At 44.3% G+C, this 18,921-nt stretch overlaps 1 protein-coding gene across 2 annotated transcripts in view; it reads right to left on the bottom strand.

Moving 5' to 3' along the window:
• The window catches only part of LOC118792716 (proline-rich membrane anchor 1-like), a 34,820-nt gene extending 21,041 nt beyond the window's left edge, over positions 1-13,779 (bottom strand). For both annotated transcript variants that reach the window (XM_036550622.1, XM_036550623.1), the window contains exons 1-2: positions 12,659-13,779; positions 10,514-10,661 (exon numbers count right to left, since the gene is read on the bottom strand). In XM_036550622.1, coding sequence (XP_036406515.1) covers positions 10,514-10,661; positions 12,659-12,751 — 241 coding nt within the window. In that variant the 5' untranslated portion in view covers positions 12,752-13,779. The remainder of the gene's footprint in view (positions 1-10,513; positions 10,662-12,658) is intronic.
• Positions 13,780-18,921: the final 5,142 nt, after the last annotated feature.

Below are 18,921 nucleotides of genomic sequence, written 5' to 3' on the forward strand. Positions count from 1 at the left end.
GAGTACATGGTCCTCTAATTGTGTGTTCGACATGGCAACTCTGTGAGCAGGACAGACTGAGGCAACAACCAGACTAGGACCATGGGACGCCATACCAAAGCCTGGTAACAGTTTAAAAGCAGCAGGGAATGAACGGCACCCATGTGAATATGTGTCTATGTGAATATGCATAGGTAGGTTTGCACCATCACTGCTGACCTCTGCTGCTCAGCCAAATACGACAGCAGTTCTTCCTTCCCAAGACAACACGGGGGCTGCATTCGGCCAGTCCCACTGACGAGGCAGCAAGTGGCATCTGCAGTGGTTAGGGATCAGCTGCAGCTGCTGCCATGCCTGTGAGTAGGACCAGCGTTGTCCATGGTCCTGTATCACCTCTGGTGAGTGGGGTCAGTGCTGTCCGTCGTCCTTTATAGCTCCTGTGAGCAGGACCAACACTGTTCATCATGCTGCAGCTCTCCTGTGAGTAGCACTGTCCGTGGCCCTGTATCGTTCCTGTGAGCAGGAACGGTGCTGTGAGTTTGGCCAGTGCTGTCCATGGTCCTGCCACTCTACTGTGGTGAGGTACAGTGACATGTCCTTCATGAGGGAGTGACTTCATTTCACTCCCTATGTCAGATGTGATTGGAAGCCTGACCTACAAATCAGGGGGCTTACCTACTCATCTACTCATAGAACAGCCCAAGGCCTCTTTTAAAACATTCCCTTTAAACTCCCCCTCTGCAATTAAAGGTAAAGCTGGTCTCTGTGTTGCCTCACACTGCAGCCGACCGCACAGAGCTGGCACAGAGCTCACAGTGGACTTGCCAGTGTTACTGTACTGCAGACTTGGGGGCCCTTGGGGTATGGGGGGGACACTTGCACCCACACACCAAACCTGGTGCTTCATAGGCCACCCAGGGTCATGTGACCACAGAAGAAAAGAAAAGAAAAAAACTCCCCCAGGGGGCCTCCAGCAGAAGAAGAAGAGATGAGGTTAGTAGTTTCACAGAGGCATACACACGTTAACTTATACAGGCGCTTAGCAAAAGTGCCTTTGCTATTTAGACCCAAAGTGATTTATTTGATTTTACCCGTCAGTGGTGGCAATATTTCAGCCATTTGAGGATGAGGTTAGCCCCTTGCATTCATAGAGGGAGGCATCACATGACTACCTCTCAGCCATTTGGGGGAAAACTGTATAAAGACATGCCAGGGAGACCCTGAACTCTTCACAGTCAGTTCTTCTGCCTCAGTCCCCCCTGCTGAGATACCCCACGGGATCATAGGCATTGGTATAAGGACTTTGCAAATCAGAGCTGATTTGCTGCAGCATTCCAGGGTTATCGGGGGGGGTGGGGGCACCCCAGAGAGCCCATGGAAACTGCAAAATGAAACATCAATCCAGGCTTGGCAACAAATCAGGGAAAGAGTCATTTTTTAATACACGATCTGACATCAGCACTTTCACGGTTATTAAACTAGAACCCTAGAACTCAATAAAAGCCCAGCTAAGATCTTAAATGGAGGGGATATTCAGGCGTATATTTTGGCTTTTGAATGCCAGTGAGAGAGGGCATGAGGTCTGGGAGAGCAAAGTACCAGTAGACACTGAGAGTGTGGCATCGTGGTTAAGGACAAGCGCTTTTAACCATAAGGTTGTGGGCTTGATTCCCAGGTGGTACACCACTGCTGAAGTAAGCACTGAACTCTAATTCCTTCAAATAATATTTGGCCATATAAATTGACATCGGAAATGTAAGCCATGTGTTCAGTATAAATATATGAAAATGTAACATGTCTTACTTGAAGGAAAGATGTATACTAAGAGTATCCAAGGAGCTAATATACAACTACAATAATGTATGGGAGAACTGGCCAAAATCAGGTTCTAATGGTACATTTTTCAGTGTTCCCCTCTTTTAACCTACATCCTATCCAGTTGTACACATGTGGCTTTCTGTCACTACAGCAACTACTGCGGCATGTGAAGCCATCCTCCAATTCACTCTCGTGTGACCATTTTTCACACCACAAGATGTCGTGCGAGGGACAGATGCATCTCCGTGAGTCCGCTGAGCGCCTACTAGCTGCCCCCGCCAAGTCACGGGGCATGTGACAGTGGCGAGACGAGCCAACCCTGCCCCGACAGAGCCAGGCCACTCCACCCTTACCCCAACACCAGGATCAGCTCCCAGCCATGACTGGCTCATGACACAACCAGCATCAAAACCAGTCTCCAGGACTCAGCCCACACTCAGAACAATCGCCTCACCTGACCAAGCCTCTTGGCAGCCCACTAGCGAGATTGTTATCATCAACTGAGTTTCCACTTCATACATAGATAGCTAGTTGGCTACATTTTGACTATGCACTTGGTGCAGATGTTTCTTTACTGATGGTATTTTTATTTTGGGCTATACTATTAAGCTAACAAAAGCTAACATATTTTTCCTCACCTGGAAAGGGAATGTGAAATGGACTCTTCTGTAAATGGATGCATATATATATAAAGAGGGTCTCCAGTCATTTCAGTCTGATGCTTATCTCTCAGTTTGGTTGGTCCTATTTTGGATTGTTTTATTTCGATCTACACTTCCACTGTTGAGGGGTCAGAGGTTGCCTGCTGTGCGTAACTCTCTGGAGTGCACTTTCTCCTTGGGCTAGAAGTGGTTGCGAGCACTTGCAGAGCCAATCATAGCTGGGTTCACTGCAGTCCATCTGAACCTGTTTCATTTAGAATGGAGGAGAGTATTTATCTCCCACAAATTTCTCAGAATCCACTATGGACAGAGGAATTACTGATTGTAAGCTGAATGATGCTTTTACTACTAATAAAAATTCATTCAATTATACTGACATATATCATGTTTCTGATCATCACACCAGATGGCACTATCAGTTTCCTGAAATTGTTTTAGTTACTTAACACCCTGCCATTCAAACTCCATAACAAAACAGTTCAAAGGGAGTATTGTCTGTTTGGAACGGACAGTTTTGTTAGAAATGAGCCTCAGCCTGGAGGCAAATGTCAGTTATGGTAAGAAATCAAACCGCTGCTGCCATGGTACAAAAGTTCCTGAAAGGGGATCGTCTTCAAACATGTCCCTGCACCTGCATTCTAGTTTGGGCAGATGAGAAATGGCTCTCAGGGGCAACACACAGTCAGGTAAATAACACAGTGTATTTCAGTCCAACACAAGACAGCTGCTTGTGAGAACCAGGCTTGACTCGCATGTGTCAAATTGTGTATAAAATCTATTTACCACCTGAGCCACTGTGAAAACCCTGCTCAAATTCAAGGGCGCAACAGCAATGCTATCAGCAAACATGACTGCCTTTTCTGAACACGTGAAGAAAACAAAAACATTTCTTTACAGTCAAACGACGCTGAATGGAAAAAAAATGGCTGCCACAATCATTGATGAAATTCTGGGTGAAATGTTCCATCTTGTTTGTTGGAGTAAAAATTCCGAGCTGGCCGAAACCCTGCGCTGCGTGAAATCTGTCAACGTCGCCACTCATTTCACAGCCGCACAGTCGTTTGCCCAAACTATCACAGAGTACAGTGTTAATTTTATAGCAGTCTCATTCTGGAATCTGACAATACGCTAGATATACCAAAGGCCTGCCCTGAATGGCCTTTCCCCCAGTTTAGTAACCACTGAAATGACAATTTCTTATCAATGTTCAGCTTATCTAGATCACACAGGTCCAATGAAATTTATAGGTGAACTTTGCATATCACATTTCAAATCACATTTGTACTTCCATATCATTTTTCAGTCTGAAAGAATTGAAAATAGGCTGGTATTTCATGACTGCAGTAAATCTTGCAGGATCTCAAAAAGCTTGCTGCATTTCTTGCATGGGATCAGATTCAAGAGGACTGCATGACATTGTGCTCAGGAGCAGGGCTCTTAATCACCGGTATGCCTCTCAGGTTGGCCACTGCTGTTGTATGCTGTTGCAAGGCACTCAGCTTGAACTGCCTATATAAATACCCAACATCATACATGGATAACATGCAAAACTTGTAAACTGTGCAAATCACTCTGTAAAAGAACATCTGCTAAGCAATAAAATGTAATCTACTTACAGGTGCAGAACTAAACAGAACAGTTCTCATTCTCTCCAAATACAGACTTGCACTTGATTGACAGCATGTAAATAACTACCCGTCCCATTCTCAACCCCCCTTTAAGTTCCAGTTGTGGTCAGCATGCATAACCTTTCTTGACTTCCTAATGCAATGCCACAGCACTTAACCAATAACTGTCAATCTGCTAATGCGGTGCCATTAATACCGTCTTTCCGGAATCACCCGGCCAAGCCGGATCGATCCCGGTCACATCAGCAGATGGGCTGCCTGATTAATTAGGGAGACTGGCCTCTGGACCTCATTACGCTTTGTGACAGAGTGCTGTCACTACAGTTGAGTATGCGCTCTAACTGCCATACCAACAAGCCTGGCTCTTCAGCGTTGCAGTCAAAGTCGCACGGTTGGTACCCTATAGACCCGGGTTCGAGGCCGGGTGGGGTGACTGCTCCTGCCCTTCGCCACACGCTCCCTCTGAATGGCAGGCACCAGAGGGCGAGGCCACTGAAGTGCACACCACGGGGGGGGGGAAATGCACTGATCAGTGATCTGTCAAGCTTCCGCTGTGCTGGGGTGGGCGTGTAACATTCTGATACCATCGACCTGTCCCCTCTGAGCTGCAGCTGGTTTTCTGTCACAGATCGTGAAGCTTGACGAATGCTTAGGATTGACAGGATAAACCTGTGGAGGAGTGCGGAGCTAAGAATGATGTACTGTATACAGTTTGGTCTGGGACATAAGGAAACACATCCTTAATATCAGAGACTGATTAGTCCTATACACGTTTTGGACTAACCATTTCACATGCATTTACTGGTTTGGAGAAAATGCTGTAAAATAATTAAGATTACTGACTCCTCATTAGCATTCCTCAACTCATAAAAGAGTGTAAGATGTATATTAATGGAACATTGTCCTGACCACACATGTAGTGACAGAAATAGGAATTTTACGTATCACAAAAACAATTCACATGCAACTTGTATCTTTTGCAACCAAATCACCCCCCTTTGCTGATTTATGTAACACATCTATCACACCTAATGAATTCCCTGCAGAAAGAACAGAGTAGTCATCCCCGCTATTCCATGCAACTAATTCTGAGCTATACCCAATCAGTTCATAAACACGTCACATGAAAATAAAATAACAAAGCTTCTCTCAACATTTTCATGAGCAGTCAATGTTTTTTGAGCCAGGAATCTTACAGCTAGATATGCCTTGTTATTTATATTTTTTATTTCATACAAGCAATGCTAGCAGAGCATGCTAACAAGTTCAGAACTGCACAACCTTTACACGTAAAACAAAATGATGTGGAGACCGAAACATAAGTTAAGCTAAGCTATTGCTTAATTTCATTCTGATTCAAATCGCATCTGAACTGATAATAATTATACTGTGTGACAGCAAAATTGCATGTGATCACATTACATGCAATCCGCACGTGGGGTTCTGCATCTGCATGCAGCACTTCAGAGCTTTAGACCTTCAAGACATGTTGCATTGGCATTTTCAGATTCAAGAGGGGACACGGCTAGACTGATTTCTCGAAAAGACAACACTGGACCAAAAAAAACGCTTTTCGCTTATTGCCACGCGGCGACAACTTCTGCTTCGGCCACGAGCCATTAGCTCCTACAACGCCTAAATGAGTTGTGACATCTTGGAATTTGCATAAAGAGGCGTGTGAAAGCCTCACGCGCGCTCACGGAGCCGAACAGGCCGTGAGACGGAAGCCAAGCTTCCTCCTCTCCGGTTCAACCGTGCATCTGAATGACAGCAGGGGGAGTCAAGCTGACAGGTCTTGGGAGGGAGGGGGGGATGACAAGTCGAGGGCAGGACTTGTCATATCAAAGCCTTCCGTGTCATACTGTTATTTATTCCCCCCCTCCACCACCACCCATTTATGAAACTACTGATGGCTCCGGCTTCAGCCTCCTGGTACGTCGAAGATTAATGAAAAATAAACGCAGGGTGAAAGATGACTCCACAGTTTTTTTTTTTGTATTTTTCCCTGGAGACACCATTTAAAGATCTGAGCTGTCCTTAAAAAGGCAATAAATAATTAAATAAATAGACAAAAAAATGAGAGTGCATAAAAGAACTTCTTAGGAGAGACAGTTTCTGTGCAAGAAATCTGCAGGCTGAACATGCAAAGGAATGTTCATGTCTTTCACTTCTTTATTTAAGTGCACCTCGGCAAGATGAAATATTCTGTTTGCATTATGACCATAATCCTGTTTATGTTGTGAAGTAAATCCCTCCATAAGTGTGGTATGGCGGACAGGATGTAGAGTCCTGTTGTGTGATTTACAGGTATTCTGGTTGTATTTTTGAAGGAGAGAGAAAACAATGGTGAATCAACAACAATGTGAATAAATGATAAACTGTCATTACTGACAAAAATACACCCATTTTTCTCCCTGTTTACCATAAGTGTGTGTTTGGTAAGTGGTCTTCCCTACTTCAGCATAAACCTTACCACAGAGTGCTAAGCCTTAATGAAAGGTGGAAAGGATTCAACCGCACCATGTCAAATGTTCACCTCACACTGTTTACGCTGGTCTTTCTGAAATAGGAACTCCAAAGTGAAGCCCTGCTGCAAAAATCTGAAAACTGTCACCTCTTGAACAATACAAACAAGAGGACATATGTTCAGCAATATTGCGGTTAGGGATAAGGCTTATAACCCACGGGTTGCCAGGTGGGGAACTGCTGTTGTACCCTTGGGTGTGGTAAATATCAGTAAATATCGAGCTGTATAAATGGATAATGTGTAAAAATTCTAATCCATGTAATTTGCTTATGGTAAGAGTATCTGCTGTGAAACTGTAATGTAATGGTACGGTCCAGTCTTAACCAAGGGCACCCCAGTCAGAATCTCTGATTGCAGAAGAAAACCAGCCATTGGGAGAGCACAACCTCTAAGTTCGCTAAATCGGCCTAATCCTGTCAAAAAGGGGTCCGTCATTTAAGGTTTCTTTTTGCAAGATGAGTGACATTTTGAGAGGGGCTAATCTTTAGTATTTATAAAGTGACACAATCCCTCCACGCAGCGGCACAACAACAGTGCAAGCACCCTCCTGTTCTCTTAAAATTCAATATTTGTGAAAGATATGAACAATGCACTCTGCAGTACATCGCATATATTAAGTATAACATTTTAAAAAGTAAGCAGAAAAATGATCCAATGCATGCATGCTTTTACTCCTATCCAGTCAGGGTTACAAGGAAATATGGAGGCAGCTGTGTGTATATCTGGCTGCGGCTGCCGCTCGGCCTCCTTCTCCCCCTCTCCCTCGCACGGCGCTGGGATGAGCAGGGTTTTAACGGCCTGTGGCAGCCCGGCTCCACACAATGGCACTCAGTGCCGGCACCGGCGCTGCTGCCCGACCGCTGGGGCCCCGGATTGTTGTCTCTCTCCACCAGCGGCCCCCGGGCGTCTGGTGCTCCGGATGGCGCTGCTGTGAAAACCACTCGGGAGTGGCACGCATGCGCGGTGGGATGCGGTTTCTTAAATCTGGGTTTTGTGGCATTCCCTCTCTTCTTCCCTCATGCCCAAAGCTCCTGAAAATAGGATGTAATGTAATAATAATGATGCTGGGCCTATTTTGGCATGGTCCAGCTATTTTCAGAAAGACCCTGGTGAAACGTAATGTACCCTTTTAGCTCCCTGAGCCTGCACTGCTGGGGTCTATTAACTCCATACTAAATGCACACAGTGGGACCAAGGGGCGATTACATGCAAACACATGATCGTTTCAGCATCATAGAGTAAAATGTTATAAGGTTTTGCAGGTAAGAAAATGCAGTAACAGAAGAACACTGTCTGAATGTATATAATACTGAATATAACAAAAACTATATAATACTCAGAAAAGTTACTGATTATTGTCAGTTCCATTTAGTTCCAGTTCCATCTTTTTTGCATATACATTGTATTATAGTATATTGTGAAATAATTCCACATATATGTTCTATTACATTATTACACCTATTACATTACATGATGGTCATTTAGCAGACACTTTTATCCAGACTGACGTTTTATCCATTTATACAACTGGAGGCAACTGTGTGTTAAGTACTTTACCCAGGGTTACGACAGCAGTGCCCCAGAGGAGAATTGTTGCAGCAACCTTTTGGTTATGGGCCCTGGTACTTACCACTAGGCCACACTGCTGCCCACAGTTCCATATCTGCATGGAATTTAATATATGAAAGTTGCTGACAAAGTGATAAAAATGGTATAATCTGGCATCTAGAAATATAAACTCCTTATATTTTGGGTTTCACATTATACCATGTATTGACTTACACTGTGTTTTTTCATTGGAGACTGCTGACGTTTCTCTGTTCAGTCCAGAGGGAAAATCTTTGCAGTACGGCTGCACAAATGACACGGCACATTTTCTCCGATCCACCGAGTCATAAGTCACTTTGAATGTTAAATATCCCGCAGCTGCACCCAACTTCAGTTTTAATCCTCAGTTTTGTCGACGGCTGTAGGATTTAATACAGTCAGGCTAAGTATCCCTCCGTTGTGATAAAACTCTTTCTCTTGAAGTCAGTATTTTTATAGTCCTTCATCCAACGCTACTTTTCTCATTTAAAACTTTTATCGCTCGCCTGCTGCTGCAGGAAGGTGCTTCTGTGACCTTCTCTGTCCCTGAGTTCCTGGTGCATGCTCATAATAGCTGCCTTTTAAGCTTCTCCTGACGCCTCACCCGGGCACAATGGAGGAGGCACGCCACCCACTCTGACACGCTGGCTTTAAGTCACTGCTCATTAGGACCCGCCACGTCGAATCCTCTGCGCTATAACTTTAATTAAGCCAGATACCCGTGCCATGCTCCACGTTTGCAAACCCCGCTCCGAGCCAGGCAGCGGTGGTGCGGCTTTCTGGCAAGGTGCCGGCGCCATTCGGTGCACCTGGGGCAGCTGGAGCAGTATTCACGAGCGCGGGGCAGGGGTGAGGGCTGCACGTCTGATTTTGAAAGCTTGCAGGTGAAGTCTTGACCGAGTACAAAGAACAGGCAGAAATAGGTCACAAATGGTTTTGGGCCTGTTTTTGCATAAGATGGGAGCTTTCAGCCACAGAGGACTGAGGAGGTACAAGCAGCAAATTGAAAACAAAGCGGGGTGAGGAGAGAAAGCAGGATTTGTAGGAGAATGCAAATATGACTCCTGCAGCATCAGTTGAAGACAGGCCGCTAACTCTGCATAAGTTTCTGAGTCCATCAAGGGCAGTGAAACAAACCCCGAAAAACTTTCAGGCCAAAACTACGTCGGGGTAGATTGATTCCTGCACCTACGCCACGGCCCGCTGAGGATTCCTTTAAGTACCTGTCGTTTTGAGAGGCTCTTAGGACAATATACGCACCCCTGAAACCGAGGCTCAGCGGTAAACTTGATTGAGTGCCGTGTCAGTGTTAACAGCCAGGTCTTATGGTGGTGCTCATTTCTTGCAAGGGGACCGCATTAACACTGATAGAGATGGTTTCATGGGCTCTGAGGAGCTCAGCTCTGGCCTCCTGCTCCCCATGCTCTGCCCCACTGACTTTCCAAGTTTTTTCTCAGTGTAACACTAATGAGTGAATGAAGACTGCATATTCATTGGCTGGTGTTATGAACACATCACATGGCTCTGAACAGACAGCCCATAGGCCTCATGTGCTCTATGCACAAGGCATGATGAAGCGGAGACATTCATGGACTCACATAAAGAGACATCCCTGCTGTGAAAATGAACCCTGCCACCCTCAGGAAAGTGGGACCCAGCAGAGATATTCAGAATCCAGGTTCCTAATATTCTAAGAAGGGGGCAAAGCTGCACTCCCCGGGGTTCTCAAGAGCACTCAGATCCAGTTCATTAGCACCTATCAGTTCCACACCCTGATTGATTTAAGTCACCTGGGTCCGTATGGCAGTGTGTATGTGTGTGTGTGTGTGTGTGTGTATGTGTGTGTGTATGTGTGAGTGAGTGGCTGGAAGGGGGGCTGAATGCTGAGGAAAGATCATTGCCAAAATTTTGCACAACTATGCTATTGTCTATTTTTTTTATCGTGTAGTTACACATATTGCTTTTCATACCTGTATCAAATATCATTTTTTGACTGCCTTTCGTGGTGAAACTATTTCACTATGTTTCAAATCCTGAATCATTTTGGGGATGTGTACACATGGTTTCTTTACATTAACTTTCTTGATGTTTTGTCCTTAACCTGTTGAGAGGCCTACACCTGGCCTCCAGCCCAAATGGCCAGCTCTTAAGTGTAAAAGTGGTGACCTAAGCCTAACACGGGACCATGATCCTTGTAAACCACTCTGGAATGGCTCTACTAGACTGTCCAGAGGTGAGAGAAGGTTGACTTGGAAGGTAAAAGAGGCCCAATTCGGGCCCTCGTCTGGGTGAAACATGGCGGTGGCACTTACCTGTGATGACCAGCAGTCTGGGGGGCGGTGGTGGTGGAGGTGGGGGAGGTAGAGGAGGGTAGGGTCTACACTGGCAGGCCACAGGACAGTTCTCGCTCACCTTCTCCGCCGCCCGTGTGCATGACTTCTGCAGCTCACCCACAGTGCACTGTAGCGGGGGGGGTTAGGGGTGGGCGAGTGAGAGAGGAGAGCATTAATACAGAAGGCTTGGTTGAGGAGATTGTGTGGCCTGCCAACTGGGCACACCGAGAAGCATCTCATGCACTATGTACAGTACATCTGGCCTTTCATATCAGTGGGAAGAGATTCTAATGTTTTACCGCGGATTTGCTTGTTCAGTTCCCATAAGCTGACACCCTGGGCTTTTTATTCTGTTAGTGCTTTGCCAAAGAGGAGTTTCCACCTACACACTTTAACCAAAAAAAGAAGAAAAAAAATACAGAATGCTAGCGGCTTACAGCAGCTGGCCTTAAAGGATGCCCAACAGTTGAAAGACCATTCTGGTTGTACGCGGGGGGCGTGACTGTGATGCAGGGGCCTATCACAGAGGAGGTGCACCCTGACACTCTACCCGCGCCCGTGTAACAGCTGCTGCACTGCGCGCCACAGCTAGCCTCGTCAGTGAGGCAGTGCAGCGGAATATGTGCGTGGAAATCAGGAGCCACGCCGCAATAGCGCCTGGGAACACCTCAGCTGCATCCTCAAGCACATTCAAGCTATTGCGCTTCATTCACGCATCGGTAGCTCAGAATAATTGCGAGTTATAATATTTATTTCGTTTAAACAATAAAATTCTGACCCTTCAACATATTCCATTTTGTGTATATACTGTTGAATATATTTTACAATGATTACATTTTGCAGGTTTCATTTGATTTATGTTAATTTTCCGTTCGTAATTTTTATATTCTTCATATTTTCTTTTTGATGTATAGTGCTATTCTTGATATTCTAATGCTATATTCTTGTTTCATAAATCACGTGAGCTCAGGCAATAAAATCCTTACTGTCCGCATCGACGGAAAAAGCCCGACTACACAAAGCGCACAACTTTGCCTGTCGCCAAACGCCGGTTTCACATACAGCCTCGGCTGTTAGGATGGAGAAGTCTGTGCGGGTCAACGAGCACAGTCAGTGTAATGGCATCCTCGCTCTCTCCCGTAATGAATAAATACTAGCCTATCCGCCCGGAGGGGGACGCCTTCAACTTTGAAGTTCACTCATTTAGTCGGATCTCAAGCCCGAGTGTCCTGGATTGATACCAGATACCTTGCGTTTTTTTTTTTTTATTATTATTAACCCTTTTTTGACGTTATGGGACATCTAGAAGGTGCTCTACGACCATTCGCATTCCATCACTGGCCTGTATAACACTAAATCTCTGATAATAATACAGACCTAAAAATGCGGACCTTAGGCGCCTGGTAGAACTGAGTCTATTTTACAAAAGAAACATTCATTCAAATATGTGCGTGGGTTACCGTTTTTTTTTACTGCACCACATCGCATAAAACACTCTGCAACCAATCGGTTACTATTTTTCATGCTTGTAAAGCGCTGTCGCGGAATTGATTGCACACGTCTGTTTATTTAACGACAAATTGTTGGCATTTAAATGTGCAGATTGGTTTTACAAATCCCCCCAGCATCCTCATTTTTATAATCATAGGCGCCCTACATTTCTCTTCTCTATAGTTTGATTTGGGTGTAAAGTCATGAAGATTCAAAATATGTAAACACAACCGTGCTGTCAAGCATAAAAATAAAAAAATAAAAATCACCCTTTTCAGAGGCTACTGACAAGCGGGTGTAAACGCCTGTGCACCACGCACTTGTCGGTTCAAAAGTCACAAGACTCATAATTCGATATGGGCTTATTACCTCTCAAATTGCATGTTCTCAACTGATGTCACATAAGGTGTCCTCAGACGAAAAACGTAACACACATGCCCCCTTCTCAATGTCATCCGTTCTTTTCCAAATACAAACTGTTTTCTGCCGCGAGGTTATGAGCTACGCTTGTTAGGTCGCGGTTGCTATCACGCAGGCTATCATAATGTTACGTAATAAAAGGCCACCTTTAAAAAGTTCACATTTTAGTAGGCCTACATCATGCAAATAAATAAGCAAGCAAAGAAGACCTACCTGAATGAAAAGAAAAAATGAAGTGAGAAGACAATGACCAAACAGAGAAGGCCAAAAACTTAATCTGAGCGATAATTTATCTCGGACCAGCATTCCTCCTTTGCTCTTCTCACAACCCTCGGGACAAGTAGGGACACATGCAGCTGGTTTGTTTTCGAGAACTTAATCCAGTCTTCCCAGAAATACGACGATGAAATCGCTACAGCACGTTTCCAGAAACCGCTTCTGCCACATTCCTGTCCTTGAGTCCTCGTTATTGGTGGCATGGGAGTGCTTGAAATAACATACGCCCCGCTCCGACTGATGTTGTCAATTTCATTACTTCGAAGTTTGAACCACCGTGCTCTGGTGTAGGCCGGTCAGGTAGGCAGCCAAGGCGCTGTTTAAGATCGAAGTTCTCCGGTAGGAAACTGGGGGAGGCGAGGAGGCGGGAGTGACAATTTTAAATCAGGAATCCCCCTCCGTTCACGGACACGTAGATATGTTGTCTCGGACTAATGCCGCTAAAGTTGCAGCAACTGAAAAATATCAATACCTAATGTACATGTAGTTTAAAGACACAAAATATCTCCACAACAAGCGGTATTTCGATCCTTAATACTTTGCCCAATAAATGAAATTAGTGTTGGCAATGTGTTTGGCAAAGCAGAGTCTTCAATAAAACGACGCATCCCTCTTCAAATCGCACACTTGGTTAAGCGCGCCAGAGGAAACCCCTCTTCAACATGAATTCCTCTCGCTAATGCAGCGCTGAAAAAATCCCTCAGTGGTGCCTGTCTGATCACAAATTTCAGAGAAAATATCCGAATTACATCATTTCGGATATCGGAAAAGTGCAGACTGTCCCGTATGTTGTCAGGAAGCGACGAAAGACGAAAACCATTACTGCTCAAGTATACATTTCCACGGTGTTCGCAAATAACGGACTTCGGAGTCGTTCGGGTGGGTTATAGCGTCGTTCACGACTCGGAGAGTGAGGGAGACAGCAACTCAAGAGAGGAAGGCACCGATACCTTGCTTGAGTGAATGAAAAGTGGAGAGAGAGAGAGAGAGAGGGAGAGGGAGCATTAAGCCATGCTGACACATTTAAGGAGAAGGGTCCTCAGCTGAATCGAAACGACCTTTCTGGTCGATATTTTATGTACACCATTTTGTGTGTGTTGTGTGTGGATTACCCGCAGTTCCCTTATTTGGAAACTGTCCATCAGCACCACGGCAATCACAATAGCTCGTAAATGAGTTTGAATGCCAGGAGCCAGGAATCCCTCCATTTTTAGGAATCCCCAAAAATGTATCTAAGCGTAATTCAGCTTCAAGTATGAAAACAATATTATGGCTGTGCCATACGGCACACAGGGTCTATTTTACTGAATACATGGTTACATTATGAGGCGCGTGGAACTTTAGGAGGGCAGAGAAGGGGCGCAGAAAAAACTTGCGTAACAGTCTCGGCACTCGTCCGTGAATAATAAGAGACTGGTGACTGCCAACACCGCTTTGTCTTTTAAATTTTACTTTTCATTCGTGTTAAAACGTATTACCTTCTGAGAAAATGATGTAAATGGTGAAATCTGAAGTAGTGACTTTGAAACGCTGCAAAAGGGGAAACATCTCAATTCGCGACTCCGTCTGAACTCCTGCTGCGTCCTAATCGATATCGGTATCGTTATGAAATCCAAGTTCTCTCATAGTTCTGCTCGGGACGTTACTACCCAAAAAGAAATGTGCAGTTCACAGGTCAGGATGTAGCTTCGGCCACAGGTTCACCTTGCCAAGAGAACATGCTAGAACAGTGTTTCTCAATCCTACTCCTGCCCCCCACCCCCCTGCTCACATTTTCCATCTTTCCCTGCTCTACCTACCTGACTGAACTCATCAGTGGCACTTTTGATTAGCTGGGCACACCTGATTTAATGAAGAGCTCACACTAATTTCAATCAGGTGTGTGTGTGAGCAAGAATGGATACAAGATATGCAGGACAGGGGGGCTCCAGGAGTAGGATTGAGAAACACTGTGCTAGAAGAATCTGCGCAAATGATGTAGTAATATAATCCCAAATGGGGTTGTGGTCATATCTAAATTTTACCAATCAATACTGAAAATCCCCCCGGATTAAATCTGAAGTGGATGGATCTCATATTTCAATGACGAAGATCTATATGATAAAAATGCACCTCTGACATGTAGGAGTTACTCTCAAACGCCCATTTCTGTATAAACATCGTTTGGATACTGATGGACCGTAAGGAGCATAGCCGGTGTAAGTTATTTTTGGCCACGCATCGCCTTATTTGCTCCTGCACTTTAACGGTGAACCACAGTACAATTCCAATAAGCCACATAACAAAGACAATGCATTTTTTCAAACGCAATACCGTCGTTGTTTTTGTGCGAGTCAGTGACTGATAGCACGGTACCTCCTACTACTTGCCTCCACCGGACACTATGCGCGTGGGCAAATTCAGCGGTGGCTGCCACCCGCCAAGACCTCGTTAACTGTGCTTCCTGAGAGTACCCATTTAATGCCTTTTTGTCAGCCCGAGCGAAGGCTTTCAGTATGTGGGAAAGCTTCGTTTACTTTACAATGCATTCATGAGAATGTATTTATAATCATATTTAATGGAAGCCATTGATTATCACTGACTGACTGCAATGCTACCCGAGAAGGTTGTTCAGTTCCAGTATTTTAATATTTATAGTGATTCTGTTGATGCTTACGTTGTCTAATGTGTCTTCTCCCAGTTCATATATATATTTCAGCACTTTAGGATCTGAAGGAGTCATAAAGCTGCAGTAAAAAAAAAAAAAAAATCGAGTGATTTAATGATTTTCGTTGCGCTACGTGCCTTTTTGGAAAGGGGTCCCCGGTCAGTTCCTATTCAGGGGCCAGTAGTGCGTGGCAGTGGGAGAACAGTCACATTTATACAAGAACAAATGTGTGAGTCAATAAATCAATAAAACACCTCTGGCAAAACGGGGGAAAGACTGTAAAAATCACAGCTGATTTCAGACAGACATTTATGGCTGGTGCTGTGGAGATTCATCAGCCTGGCCATACCTCTTCCTTCTGCTACACCCTGGCAAAAAGGATAATCTGCACACAGCAGATATTTAATTGGGCAGCAGTAAAAATGTTTCTCCTTTTTTAATTAAATCAGACTCAAGTCCCATCTGGGGTGATTAACATGGACAAGGTCAGTCCATTTTTTATCAGGGAAGCTGTAACTTGTGCCTGGTCCAAATTAGATCTTAATTTATGGACCTTGTTTCACAGTTCGGGAGGGATGGTAGTGGCTATCGGGTTTGATATTTTGACCACCTCTTAATGTGTTTATGAGGATAATTTACAAACTGTTTTCTATCCTGTACCGAAGGAATATTTCTTCTGACAAATCTGCATTGCAATAAATTTGAAATTTTGAGACGGGACCAAATTAAATAAAGAAAAAAAAATTCTACCCGCAACATTCATCACATTTATCAAACTTGGCAAACTACTACTCTACTAAATGGAAATCAATTTGAGAAACTGCAAGCGTATTAAAGCATTTTTATAAAAAAGCAAAGCAAACCAAAACCACAAAAGGCCACCCCAACATGACTCTCATCATGAAAATGCCTGTGAAATCCTAAAGTGAACTAAATACAAGTTCACATAGCGTCCTGTGGTTACCTCAGGCAGATGCGGTAGCACTGTCACTCCGTCCAATGACTCCAAAGCCAGAAATGCTGACCGTCCTCAAAGCACACCAGGAGCTGCTACTATGAAAGCAGCATGAGGCTGAGTCAAAGCCATTTAATTACTGGAGTCCCAGAGATACGGAGCACTACTGCAGAGATTAAAAATGACCCAGAGCAAAGGAAGATGCACAGAAGGGCTGCATTTGGACCCTGCATCCAAGATATGCTTGGTCTGCACGGAGGGCCAGTTCCCTCCCTGCTGACTGAGCTTTAGTAGTGATGTAATCTAATTAAAGAATGATGCATGGGTCTGTGTACATTAAGGTAGTTTTGACTGATAGTTCATCCAACTGAGGCCTGGGGATTAGGGTGCTGCTCAGTCAAGAGCAGCTCTTTACTCACTCTCTCCTTCTTGCTTTCCCTCTCCTTCTCTCTTTTCATCTCTCTTTCTTTTGTTTTATAATGAGATGCTGTGCTGGCACATGGCAATGTAAAGCAAAGCATTGTCAAAGCAGTATTGCTAAGTGCCATTATGGTGATTGAGCTGACCCTTTTTCCCAACTCCTTAGAGTAAAACAAATGCTGGTGATGCGGTTGAGGGGAATGAGAGTATTATTGCTGCATTTATTGAGCAAAGTTCTCTTTTTGTGGAAAAATGCTCTTTTAGTTAGCTATTTTACCTCTGATGCACAGACAAAGGCAGATATAGATTTAGGTATGTGGTGGGAAGTGGTTACCGAGTGAAAAAAAATAGACATTTGACCTTTTTTGACCTTTTTTTTCTGGAAGATCAGTAGATTCATCTTTAAAGTTTACTTTCAGGGTCAGTTTCTGACAATACTGCTCTAGAACAACAAGGATATTTATCAACCCTATTTCATTAATTTTACAGTTGTACTCATAAAAGTAATGCAAAGCATTGGTTAAATGGTCAAATATTTAATCAGTAAATTTTCTCACTGTGGGCTCCAAATTGTTGGCTGTTACACAGATAAGATGAATGTTGTGCCCAGCTCAGATGCATGCCCCAGGCCTCAGTGACTTTTCCCAAGGAGAGAGCCAGGGACAAACCATGAATCAGATGTTGCTGGAGACCAGGGCCTGTGGGGCACATGTGGTTGAGCTGACCCAGTGCACAGGCAAGCCTGGTTACAGGCTATCAAACTTTGCCTTTCACTCCATATCGAAGAAGCTATCCTCAGCTAAGGACTGCATGTCTCTTTCACAGCTGATGAAATGCTCACATTTCTGGTCTGTTGATTTAAAGCATTTACACAGATCTGTCCTGAAAGAGTGAATGAGTATAAGCTACATTCTGTGCAAAGTGGTAGCTACAGGGATGGAAAGCCAGTTTTGGTTTTAGAGAAGAGTATGATTTAAAATTAGAGAGCCAAAAGTGCACTTCTTGATGACAGATGAACTTTTCCCATCTGAACTGGTATTTATAGTTCTTTTGTTTTTAAAACAATTTAAAATTTTGAATCAAAGTTAATATTAGTTCTGCAAATAAAAATGTTAATTCTTTTAATTACATCCCCCCCAACCCATTTTTCGCCCAGCTTTGGTGATCTCCAATTGTGCATAATGCTTGTCTCACTGCGACAACCCCTACCCCCCACTTGCGCAGATGTGCAAATCGAGGTTTCTCGATTTATCTGTGGATTATCGAGGTTGCAGTTATACACAATTATATGAGCATGCCTATTTTTCACACTGTAAGACCCACAGTGCACTACAGTGACATTGCCGCTAATTAGAGGATAGGCGCTGCTCCACTGACATAAAGACAGCAATCCACAGATGCCTGATAAGCCACAAGGTGCTGAGAGTGGTGTGAGAATGAACCCACTGTTATTTACCCACCTGCCTCTGGCAGAATGAAGTCAGCCTGTTCCACCACTGTGGGCACCCAGTAACTGTCAGTAGATTTAGGTTCGAACCTGGGCCCTAGAGCTCAGAGTGCCCTCAGAACAAGCACCCCTACTGTCTGCCCCACTCAGGAGCCCATTCATTCTTTGCTCAATGAATAAAGAGCACAATCTTGATGCAGTACATTACCATTACTGACCACAAATTACATTTGTTATCAAATGCATTACTGAATTGAATTGGGCACTCATGCAAGACTTATACCAAGTGCTTTATTTTGTCCTTTTTAATGAAATACAATTAAAACTTGTCTTTGGGGTCTTGGGAAGATTATAACGGGACATTATTAAGTTTGACGTCAAGGAGGAGCATTTACCTCCTCAAACTTCTCAAACTCCCTTGGAAGATTAAGCGTAAGACTTTCTTTTCAACGGCTTAGCTGTGCTGTCATTTTGAAAAGTTATGGATGGCTCCAATCAGGTATAATTTCTTACCGCAAGGGTTATGCAACCAGGAACAGTAGTATGGCGGTGACATACTCATTCCACAGCGCAGGAAGCGTCCTGGCCAGCTCGATAAGTGAATGAGCGCCCGTGATAACAAGCGTTGAGGTATTTCCTGAAAGCTGAAAGTTCCGGCAGTTGCACAGCAGCCCCTTAGACGCCGTTTCGGGTTTTTTCCCATTTGGGTCCGTCTGGCGATCGATCCCCCC

This window comes from Megalops cyprinoides, chromosome 17 (genome assembly GCF_013368585.1).
Source record: "Megalops cyprinoides isolate fMegCyp1 chromosome 17, fMegCyp1.pri, whole genome shotgun sequence".
Classification (NCBI taxonomy): Eukaryota; Metazoa; Chordata; class Actinopteri; order Elopiformes; family Megalopidae; genus Megalops; species Megalops cyprinoides.